Genomic DNA, 12,391 nt, shown 5'->3' on the forward strand with positions numbered 1-12,391 from the left:
ACTGTCTTATTCTTTTCTGAACATAGTAATTTTTTGGCATTTTCAATGAATCAATCAGGTGTTTATTAAGCGCAACTACTCACCCACAAAGGGTCTCAAGGCGCTGCGGGGGAGGCATGTAGCGTCCATCAGTGAAGTGGTTCTTCGAAAAGCCATGTCTTCAGTTCCTTTGTGAAGTTGAGGATGGTGGTAGTTCATCTGAGGTGGAGCAGAAGGGCATTCCAGGCTGTGGCTGCCAGATGGGGGAAAGAGCGTCCCTCTGTTCTAATTATCTTGACACAGGCTACTTCTGCGAGAGAGAGCTGGGCTGAGCATAGGGTCCTGTGGGGTATATGGAAGTTGAATTGCCTGTTCAGGTAGGCTGGTCAGGTGTTGTGGAGGGCTTTGAATGCGTAGGTGAGGATCTTGAAGGTGATTCTTTTCTCTATGGGAAGCCAGTGTGGTGTGCGCAGGTGTTGAGAGATGTGGCAGTGTCGAGGCAGGTCGAGGACCAGTCTGGTGGCGGCGTTCCGGATGTTCTGTAGTTTACGGGTGAGTTTATTATTGATCCCAGCGTACAGCGCCTTGCCGTAGTCCAGTCTGCTGGTAATGAGGGCATGTGTGATGGTTTTTCTGTGTTTGAGGGGGGTCCATTTGAATGTCTTGTGTAGGAGGCGGAGGGTGCGGAAGCAGGTGGATGTGACTGAGTTGGTTTGGTGGTCCATATTGAGTTTGGAGTATAGGATGATCCCGAGGATACTGGCTTGGTTCATGGGGGTAGGCTGGCTTCCAAGGGTTGGTGGCCACCAGGAGTCGTTCCACGCATTAGGTTGAGGGCCCATGATGAGTACTTCTGTCTTGTTCATGTTGAGTTGAAGGTAGCTGTTTTTCATCCAGTTGGTGACTGCTCCTATGCCTTCTTGGAAATTGTGTCTGGCTGTGTTGGGTACGTTGGATAGGGAGAGGAGGAGTTGGGTGTCGTCGGCGTAGGAGACGATGTTGATTCTGTGGCTTCTGACGATGTCGGCCATCGGGGCCATTTTGACACTGTTCTCTGATTAATTCCATCAATCATGAAACCTCATAACATGTAAATTTAATATTGCATTCTTTTCATTAGCTTCATTAAAGCTATAGAATCCATTAACACTGAGCTGATCATAAGGAAAACTGCTTTTTGGGGGCAATTAACTTGGCTTTCAAAATAAGATCGACAGTGTTTTAGGAGAGACAACATTTTTCACTTAGGTTGGTTCAGAGTTCTTCTTGAATCAAGAGATTTCTCTCCTTACCTTTTATCCTAACGTATAATTTGAGGTAGAAAGAATGCTATGGTCTAAGCTTTTAAAATGCTGTTGGTTTTTACTTAGACATGTCAATGAGTTTTATCATTTATCCAGGTTCATTGTCAGGTAGAGGCTCAGACTTAGCGGGCGATTTATATTTAGGCAGACAGCCTGCTGTACAGCCATCGGGGTGATGTGAAATTTTCTGTCTCTTTGACAGAGGGACCACCTGCCTTATTTATAAATGGCAGCCAAATAGGTTGCCATTTATAAAAGTATTAGTAGAACCTGCTGCCACGGAGGTTTGTGTCAATGCATTTTACTCTTTGCTACAGGGCTGTGTCAGCAGGATGCAGACCTGTACTAAACAGTATTGTTTGTTGCAATAAGAAAATCGTGAAACAGGATTTTCATTTTGTAAATCAAAAATGTAATGATCTCCTATTCATTGGAGTTATCTCCCATTTCATGGAAATAATTACATTGTTTTGACTATTCTCACCAGTAGGGTTTGCCTGACTGTCACAAACAATGGCTCACTGCTACGGTTTGAGTGACAGTGACAAAAAAATGGCTATATGTCCGCCAATCCTAATTGGGAAGACAGACGTGTAGCCATTTCTCTGACAGCCCTGGGGTGTAAGGGCTATCGGACAAATGGCTACGTTTGTCTGCCCAAATCAGATGGGCGAACATGGCAGAGACAGAGTAGTCCCTGCCGTCGCCAAACTTAAGGCCTAGTGGCATATAGATTGGGTGGGTGGAACAGTATGTTGTTGGGGAAGGAACTCTGTTGCTGCTGAGATGGAGTTCCCTACCTTCCAACGTATAAATTGGGCTCATAGTTACAAAGGAGCCCAAGTTACTGTTGCACCTACCTTTGTCTCTAGTGTTTCAGTGAGTGATTTGTTTGCAAGCAATGTTCCTCCTAAATGATGATGTTGAGTTGAAAGTAGGTTCAGTTTCCTCCTTCTGAATTAATTTACAAAGCAGCCCTCCTGCAACCCCAAACGCTTTTCTGTTGGCTGAATCAATATTGTTTTTGGTTGGACTGCAATTGGATGTTATGCTATCCCTCCCTACTGTATCTCATGACTGGTAATCTTCCTAGACATAGAAAAGCAGTTTACCACAGTAACGGTATGGATGTACGAATATATAATAATTACTCACTTTACTCTTATAATTGTATGTACTTCTGTCATAAAACCCTCCGTCACATGCATCACTACCACCTAGACTATAATATAGAACTGGTTTAGAGTACTCTTCTTGATGGAGCTGCCTGAGAGCAAAAGGGAAGGAGTCTTGATGTGGGTACTGTCACCAATCTCAGGCTTTTCTTGTCAGATCTCAAAACTCTTCCACACTCCTAGGACACATGTTCTGGTTTAGTCATTGATGTGACTTTTTCCTGAAAGAGTTTGCTTGGCTCAAAGTACATTGTAATGTAAAACATTGTGCCTTGTGCAAATGAGGCATTTTAAACTGCTCCAGTCAGTGGTCCATTCTGTGGTGTGCCTGGGCTGTGACACATGTTTAAAGCTGTAAGATCTAGAACATTTGATTTCTGGTGTTGGTTTATTTATTTATTCTTTCACTTTGACACAGGTATGTGCATAATGAAGAGGTCCAGGGGTATGCTTTCGTAACATTTAGTATTAGACGTCAATCAGAAAAATACAATCTACAAAACTCACTGCAACGAGTGGAAGTAAGTACCGCCTGGTGTGGCTGAAGCAGTGTGTATTTTGCTTACTTTTAAACTGTGTGTTGCTGTGTTTCTGTATCAACTATTGACATTCCTATTTTTCAATATTTTAGTGCTAATGTATTGTCATGAATCCATACTTCTTGAACATTATACAGCTTTTGGAAACCAGAATATTGAAAATGAGTTGCCTCATTAGCCACAGAAAGGAACTTCACCCCTTTTTAGGTCGAGCCTAGACAGCGGATGCGCTGTCGCTTAGCGACCTGTTGTTGATAGAGTTGTGGGGTTACATACCACCCATCTTTTTCAATTGGCTGCTTCCATTGTCACTCTTTTATTTCTGCTTCCGATTTGATGATGGCATGCATTTGTCATGCCTTTTCCTGTTTTCACTCCTCCCCGAGCGCAGCGACCAAGTACTCAATCAATACGCTGTTCATTTTTACAGTATGTGTTTTGGACCTACTTTGTTTCTACGCCCGGGTGCTCAAAGCAGGCGGCATGCGAGGCAAGTGGGTGCCGTGCACAGCACTGCTTACAAGCAGCCAGCCCTGCCGCAAACATGGCCAAAGGTGCACTTTTAGTTTTCCTCTAAGACATTTTTTAAAATCAGGCTAGAAGGTTTCTTTTCTCCTGGAGTCTACGTGCAGGGGATGGGAGCGAGGAGCACTGCAAATAAATAACTTCTTGGCTTCTGAAGGGGGAGGGCTGAGCGAGAACAGAAGCAGCCTTTTGGGAATTTGCCTCGCGCTTTTAGTTTCTCAAATGTTTGTTGCTTCAGATGTCTCTGTTTCCCTGGGATATATTTTTTTTACATCTGAAGCAACTACATTTGAGTAGCAAAAAGCGCGAGTGGAATTAAAACATTTCTAGCTATCGCGTCAAGAATTTTAGATTCTATTAAGGACACGGAGGCGAGGATTATGCTTTCTCTTAACTTTACTGACAACACAGCAGCCAATAAAAACAACACTTTTTCAAAACTACAAATCCCATGAGCCTCAGCCCACCAATCATGGCACGATACTGTCCATAAATAACATGAACTCTATAGTCCTTCCTCTTTCTTTGCGAAAAAACAGTTCAAACATGCGTAAACTTGCAGAACTTGATAACGAAATTCTTTCCAGATCTCTGTAACAAACTCCAGACGTTGGAAGATAACCGCATTAACGATGCTTCATTGAAAGCCTTCATGAAGTCGTGCTGGATGTTCCTGAGTGAGAACAAAACAATCAACTAATATCGGATATATCATGGGAGGGTACTTAATTCACGTTTTAAATTAAGACAATTTAATCCATTACCATATTAATGACATAAAATGACAATGAAGCCTTTATCACATTAATTATATAAATGTACCAACTGGGTGGGATAATCCTCGCCTCCGTGTCCTTAATAGAATCTAAAATTCTTGACGCAATAGCTAGAAATGTTTTAATTCTATGTCAGGACCGGAGGCTTCGGATTATGGTAGTTCAAAGTCTATTTACTACTTCCGACACTACATCTACAATGGGTTTGTGATAGAAAACCTTAAAAGTGGAATCGTTTGACCAATCAGCTGCAGCCATAGTGTCTTCAAGTCTGGCTCCTGTTGCAAAGGCTTTGGAGGCCATAGCTCCTCTAACCGAATGAGCCCCAAAAACACTTATGTCAATGCCGGATTCGGCTAGTAACCATTTGACCCAACGGGCCAAGGTTGCTGCAGTGACAGGATTAAACGGTTTTTGTAAGGAAATCAACAACTGACCCGAAACATTCTGCCTGAATTCTCGAGTGACATCTTCATAACTCTTCAAACATTGAACAACACATAGGCCCTCATTCGGACCTTGGCGGGCGGCGGAGGCCGCCCGCCAAAGTCCCACCGTCAGGTTACCGTTCCGCGGTCGAAAGACCGCGGCGGTAATTCTGACTTTCCCGCTGGGCTGGCGGGCGGCCGCCTTCAGGCCGCCCGCCAGCCCAGCGGGAAAGAGGCTTCCACGATGAAGCCGGCTCGGAATCGAGCCGGCGGAGTGGAAGCTGTGCGACGGGTGCAGTTGCACCCGTCGCGTATTTCACTGTCTGCACAGCAGACAGTGAAATACATTTAGGGGCCCTCTTACGGGGGCCCCTGCAGTGCCCATGCCAGTGGCATGGGCACTGCAGGGGCCCCCAGGGGCCCCGCGACCCCCCCTACCGCCATCCGGTTCCCGGCGGGCGGACCGCCGGGAACTGGATGGCGGTAGGGGGGGTCGGAATCCCCTCGGCGGCGCAGCTAGCTGCGCCGCCTTGGAGGATTCCAATGGGCGGTGGTACACTGGCGGGAGCCCGCCAGTGCTGCCGGTCCGACCGCGGCTTTACCGCCACGGTCGGAATGCCCATTGGAGCACCGCCGGCCTGTCGGCGGTGCTCCCGCAGTCCTCCAACCCGGCGGTCATGGACCGCCAGGGTTGGAATGACCACCATAGTTTCTTGTTGTGCGAAAAAGATGGATATGAAATACATTTGGATGAAGTTTTTGTACGTCTAGAAATGGAAAAGGATACTCCATTAGGAGTGAATACTCTACCTGATAAATCCAGAGCTTTAACATCTGAGACCCTTCTGCAGGAGAGTAAGCATAACAGCATAGTCAACTTTGCGGATAGTTGTTTGCGAGATAGACCGTCATTATCCGGCCAGTTTCTAAGGAAACGTAAAATAATGTTAACATCCCACAAGGAGGTATACTTTGGTTGTGGGGGTTTTACCATACGGATGCCTCTAAGCAATTTGCAAATCAAGGGATGCTCTCCTACCGGTTTCCCTTGAATATGGGGGTGACCTGCTGAAAGAGCTGAACGACAATTGTTAATTGTCCTATAAGCTAAACCCTGAGAGGCCAACTCTGACAAAAAATTGGCTATGACATGAATCTCTGACCCCAAGGGATCCACACTCCTTGTGTCGCACCAACGTATCCACTTCTTCCAGGCCTGTTCGTATCTCTTCTGAGTGGAGGGGGCCCAAGATTGGGATAAGAAAAACAATGCTGAGTCCGAAACTCCAGGCACTTGCCATCGTCTCCTGAAAGTCTCCAGGCCATCAGAGTTAACAGACCTTGAAGGACCAGTGGATGAAAACTGTTCGATGGATCTGAAAGGAGGTCCACCGACCACGGGATCCTCACCGGGAAGTTGCATGACTGGTTCATTGCGGAAGGGAACCATGGTTGGTCACTCCACCATGGGGTCACTAGAATGATTTCCGAGCGTTGGCGACGCACTTGTGCCAGGACGCGAGGAATCATCACAAAAGGAGGGAAGGCATAGAGAAGGTCCCTCGGCCATAACTGCATGAATGCATCTGTCCCCTTCGCTTGAGGGTCCGGCCTCCAACTGAAGAAGCAAGGGACCTGGCTGTTCAAACGGGATGCAAATAAATCTATCTGACATGTCCCCCAATGAAGTTGGAGAGCTTGGAAAATGCTCCGTTTGAGCCTCCAGTCGCTGCCATCCCGAAGGAAACGAGAGTTCCAGTCTGCTGTCGTATTGGTAATAACAACGAAAGTACACTGATTTGCGGTGTGACGTTCCCGGAGGGTAGGTCCAAAATTCGGACCGGCAACTGAATTATAATCAGCCGAGTCCTCGGAACGTACTTACCAAGGAGCCTGATCTCGACTCGGGGGCGGGCGACCTGACTACGACTCAGCCTGTATACTTCAATGTAAGTGACCGGCTTACACAATTCTAACTTTTACATTGTAAAATTGTTGTTGATTTGGAGAAGAGCTGACTGACGTTTTTGCGAATTTTGGTCCTGATGAAGCGTCATTGGATCCGTAAGGACCGCACGACGCGAAACATGTTGACCCTAGTTTAGGGGGATCTCCAGAGTGACATCCCTCCGAGTATACTGCTTTCTGAAAGTAATTGAGCATTGTTACTCAACTTATTACTTTCCCTTGCTTTTAATCTTGGTTTCATCCCTGACTATTGATTAAAATTATGAAAGATGTAGTGATGAATAACCAATTTTATTCTATATTCTTTTTGTTCTCTCCTTTGTGCGCAGGTGCCTGAATGCAGGCATGCTCGCTTAGATAGTTGGATCTCACCAGTCACTATCAAGAACAGAACGGCTTGTTTCCCCCCTGTTGGGGAGCCCGTCAGGCACTGCACCGCCGGCCTGGCGTGGAGCATTACCCGATGATGATGCTAGTCATCCACTGTGATGCTTGAGGGTTTTCGCTCCTGATTGTTCAAGTCTCCCTAGTCCTTTCTTGCTTGGAACAGTGTACTTTCGTTGTTGTACTATTGTTGGGAGAGTGTACACTGGACCATTTCAATCTCCCGGTCCCTCCCCCCCTCTCTTTATCTTTATGCGTCGTATTGGTAATGCCCGGAATGTATTCCGCTATTACCGAAATTTTCTGATTGAGGCAAAAGTGCCAGAATTCTTTCGCTATCTCCGCCAGGAGGCGAGATCTGGTCCCTCCTAGGCGATTGATGTATCTGACTGCGGGGACGCTGTCCATCCGCAGGAGGATGCATCAATGAGCCCTGCGGGGAGCCAAGGATTTGATGGCGAACGATCCTGCCAGGAGTTCCAGGCAGTTGATGTGGTAAGATAGCTCCCCCGGGGACCAACGGCCTCCTGTCTCCACTGGGCCGCAACGTGCTCCCCAGCCCCAGCGGCTGGCATCCGATTCGATCACTACATCCGGGTTGGAAGGGAAAATCGCTCTGCCATTCCATGCATCCATGTGGTCTAACCACCATGTTATCTCCGTCCTGGCCTCCTCCGAGAGGGGAACTAACTCTGAATATTGAAGACCTTTTTGAAGATGAAGAATCTTCAATCTCTGAAGGGCTCTGTAGTGTAGAGGCCCCGGGAAAATTGCCTGAATAGATGAGGCTAAAAGGCCAACAAGTCGGGCTAGTGTCCTCAACGATATAGTCGGAGAGGCAAGCGCTCTCCTCAATTCTTTCTTGATTAGATTCCGTTTGGTGATCTGGAGAATTAGTAATGATGCCAGAGAGTGTATCTGAAACCCCAGAAAATCCATACTCTATGAAGGAATCAGGTTGGACTTCTCTGAATTTAGGATAAACCCGAGGTCCTGGAGTAATTTTATTGTCCAATTGAGGTGAGTCAGCACCAGGTCTCTGTCCTGGGCCATGATGAGAATATCATCCAGGTAAATAATTAGGCGCACTCCTCGTTCTCTTAGGTCTAGCCGTACCATCCAGTCCTTGTCCCTTAAAAGATCCCTGAGAAGGTGGATGCCTTCCATCTTGAAGTGGCAATACACCATCCAGGAATTGAAATGTTTTAAGTTTAGGACCAGTCTGGATCCGCTTCCCTTCTTTTGAACCAAGAAGATCACTGGCGAAACCCCGAGGATGAGGTGAGGATTCCACCACTGCCCCTTTTTGAATGAGAGAGATAATCTCCTCTTTTATGAATTTGTGATCTGCGCGGGAAAAAAGGAGAGGCATAGGAGGGCTCGTTTGCTTTGGGGGGGCGTAAAATTCTAGTTGAAAGCCCTGGACTGACTGAAGAACCCAAGGATCCTGAGTAATGGACTCCCAAGCCGGGAGAAACAGTTGAATCCTGCCCCCTAATGTTACTTCTGAGGGAAGAATAATTCTCACCTGAGTTTGTGCTGTCTTGAATGGAGTTACCTCCACAATATCCTCTTGAGTTTCTACCTCGCCCCCTGTAGCGATTGGGGTAGAAGTTGCCTTGGTTTGAGTAGTTTCCTCTGTTGCCTTGGGAGGCATATCTCGGGGCTTGATATCTTCGGCCTGGCGCTCGACCCCTAAAGCGTCCGGCCCGTATAAAAAGAGTATTATTGAATACCTTTTTGATGTTAGATTGGGCTTTATCAAGGGCTGTGAATGTAGCTACGTATTTGTTCAAATTGGAAATAAATTTATCTCCGAAGAGCATTCCGTTAGCCGCTGGTCCGGCTTCGTTAATGGCCAACTCGGCGAGCTTTGGGTCTAAACGAATGAGGAAAAATCGTCTGCGCTCCGTTGACATGGCGCAGTTTGCGTTTCCCAGGAGGCAGATTGCTCTCTGGGTCCATTGAAGTATCGCTTCCGTATCCAAGGGGGTTTCGGTTTCCTTGGATTCTAAAGCTAAATCCAATATTTTTGTTAGCGGACCGGACATGTCTAATAATTTGTCCTGGCAACCTTTCCAGGCATGGTCGAGACCCTTTTTTGGCTCCTTGCCGAATTTCCAGAGAAAGGTCGCCATGTTAGGATCCAGTTCTGGTGTGTCCGCTACTTTGCCTAGGAGGGAGGGGCGGGGGCACTCTGATCTAAGAGTGTTGCGTACCTCTTTCTCGAAGCTTCTGCGCAGTCTGTCTTGGGTGTAGTTTTCCACCTCTTGTTGAGGAACCCACTCAGTAGAGCGAGGATGAATGATATCCTCTGGAGAGAATAAGAGGTTCTTGCCTTGCGGGGTGTCATCTTTGGGTGTATTATGCTTCGCCTTGCGCTGCTTGTTGCGCGGTTGAGGATCAGCTTGTGATTCATCCGAATCCGATTTTGAGGAAGAGGGGTCGTGGTAACTGGATTGGGAAGATGGTTACACAGGATTGGAAGGCGAAGTTTGAGGGGGAAGAAATCCTCCATACGCATGGTCACGCATGGTCACGCAACACGGAGGTTGCCATTTGTGACAAAATTTCTGCAGAAGAGGTGCCTGGGCGCTGCAGTATAAGACCCAACACATCCCCGGAATCCCCGGTTTGTAGGCGAGGTTGTTGGATACTCTCGCCCAAAAATTCTCTTTTAGCGAAGTTAGACAGAGGTTGGGTAAATGGCTTGAGGGCCTGGATTAGCGCCCAATTCACGGAGTCTTGCACATGGTAACCCAGTGCCTCCACCAGTCTTTCCTCCATATGGTGTTCTGAGGATGCCTCTTGCAGTTCGTCATACTGCTCTTCCTCATTGGCGTAGTACGCCATCTTAAAATATGTGTGTAAGTCTTTGATAGGAGGAGTTGACAGGGGGGGTCAAACCCTGAGCAGATGTATACATTTTTGGGTAAAAAAGCTTTAAAGTGGAGGGAGCCACCTGCAAAATTTCAGTCTTATAGTATAATTTGTAAATTTTTTAAGTATGCCCCCTGAGCCAAGCTCTATAAGTATTGTTTCAGCCCCTACGGGCGCTCTGAGGCCGATTACACAAGAGAATTGCTGTTCGCGTGTTCGCGCCGCAAAGAAGCCGGTCGGAATCCTCCGATCGGCTCAATGCGCGTGCGCACGCATGGGCAACGAAAGAGGACTGCGTCCTCTGAACGAGCGAACGCTCGTTCTTACGGCCTGCTCCCGCTCCACTGGTGGGGTTGTAATGTTGAGGGGGCACTAAGGAAGCAGAGCAAAGGCTCCGGAAGTCTTAAGAACAACGGAAAATCAAATACTTCCGACACTCGCGCAAACAATATTAACCATGAAAAACTCGCCCATGGCATTAAAGCGGAGCGGAGCTCCGGATCGCTAAAAACAAGACTACAGAACACGATATTGTTAAGCGCGCTGCTTTACTACAATATAATATAATATAATATCACAACAAAATATTTGAGCGTTTCGCGCGTGACTTAACTGGCTGCTGGAGCAGCAAAGAAAGAGGAAGGACTATAGAGTTCATGTTATTTATGGACAGTATCGTGCCATGATTGGTGGGCTAAGGCTCATGGGATTTGTAGTTTTGAAAAAGTGTTGTTTTTATTGGCTGCTGTGTTGTCAGTAAAGTTAAAAGAAAGCATAATCCGAAGCCTCCGGTCCTGACATAGAATAGTTACATTGCATCGCTCTTCACTCCCCTCCCCCGCACGTAGGCTTCTGGAGAAAAGAAACCTCCAGCTTGATTTATAAAAAATAGCCTCGTTTCATCAGCATTTTGCATTGTGTAGGAGGAGTGGAGGCTGGAGGTCGTAAAGCTGCAGAAATGGTGCCTTTCAGGGCAGCTGTTAATATTACAAGAAACTGGCACATTGGTGTTTCATGCACGCAGCCTAGAGTTGTTAGCAAAGGCTGCTTCACAGAAGCTTAGCTTCCTGAGAGTTGTGCACGGTGAGGATTTACTGCTCTTCTTCAAAATGTTAGGACCCCAGAGTTGACATTTCTGGAATTCCTCAATTCCCAGAGAGAGAGGGAAGGGGCGGTGGGGCCCATTATCCCAGCATGGCAAAGACAAGCATCTCCAGGCCTCTCGCTTTTGAGACAGTGCGGTTCTAGGTGTGCACTGCAGTCGTGATTGTGACCACATGTTTACTGGAGTCAGGACATTTGGTTCTGTGTTGACACTGCAAGTACAAATGAAAAACCTTTTCTGCCATTCTGCACTCAGCAGAAACGAGAAAACACAGAAGTACAAAACGTCTCTGTAAATGTCTTAACCCACAAGTGTTAAAAATGAGCCTAGTTGCAAAAAATATTTAGCGCACCTCCTAGAAACTTTACATTTTCTGTAATATAGTTACACTTGTACCAAATAATAATATTGACAAAAATATATTGACAATGTTTACATTTTTTTCAGGAGACAGAGGAAAAGGTTAATGGAAGTGCTTTACTTATATTCAGGGTCACTGGAACTATGTGGCAGAGAGGACCAAATTATGCGGCAGGGTTGACCAGTTTAAGTGGCAAAAAAAGTCCAGTTCTGCATTTTCAAGGCCAACAGCTCTAACTCAAACAAATGCGAGACCTATTGCATTGCAAATGCTTGTTTTCTATGTAATCCTTATCCTACAACCGAACACAAGGGGCACCATTTGTAGAACCGGATCACTAATTATGTAATTATTGACTTGCTGATATTAGAGTATCAGATAGTGGAATCAATGATCACAAAAGCCCCAATTATGATTACAAAAGGTGAAATACTGAAAGGTGCCTAGTTCATTTATATTTATTCTCAATGATGGTATAGTGTTTGAAAATAAAATAAAAATAAAGCATAGAAAAGAAAATCAAAAACCCAAATGAACAAACCTTGTCACGGCCATTACATCTGGATTGCTTTTCTGAATGCGCATGGTGGGAGGAGGAGAGCTGCTGTTGTTTGCACTGCATCTTTTCAGTGCCTCAGCAGCTTAAAGTGATTGCTGTGGACAGCAAAGGCTCATTGGCATTCCAAACAATTCATTAGTTTTGTTGTAAAGTGAACGAGTGTGCCATACAGTAAAAACCTGTCACTAAACTTTTTATTGTGTGCGTACATTGTAAGTATGAGATACAAATGCAATGTGACAAAGTGCAGATTGAGTGTACTTTTCAAATGAGGATTGATCCCTCATGCCTTGCAATGTACCACTTCCTAAGAAGTAAAATGATAGACCAAACAACCATTAGCATGAAGAGTGAGATGTATACTCCTCTGAGCTGATTCAATATATGATACACTGTCTCAAAGCAATG

The 12,391-nt window shown here is 46.0% G+C and overlaps 1 protein-coding gene across 1 annotated transcript in view; it reads left to right on the forward strand.

Moving 5' to 3' along the window:
• LOC138292914 (complement C3-like) overlaps window positions 1-12,391 on the forward strand; it is a 2,405,892-nt gene that overhangs the window by 380,461 nt on the left and 2,013,040 nt on the right. The window contains exon 8 of the mRNA XM_069231788.1: window positions 2,877-2,979. Coding sequence (XP_069087889.1) covers window positions 2,877-2,979 — 103 coding nt within the window. The remainder of the gene's footprint in view (window positions 1-2,876; window positions 2,980-12,391) is intronic.

Source organism: Pleurodeles waltl, chromosome 4_2 (assembly GCF_031143425.1).
Source record: "Pleurodeles waltl isolate 20211129_DDA chromosome 4_2, aPleWal1.hap1.20221129, whole genome shotgun sequence".
NCBI lineage: Eukaryota > Metazoa > Chordata > Amphibia > Caudata > Salamandridae > Pleurodeles > Pleurodeles waltl.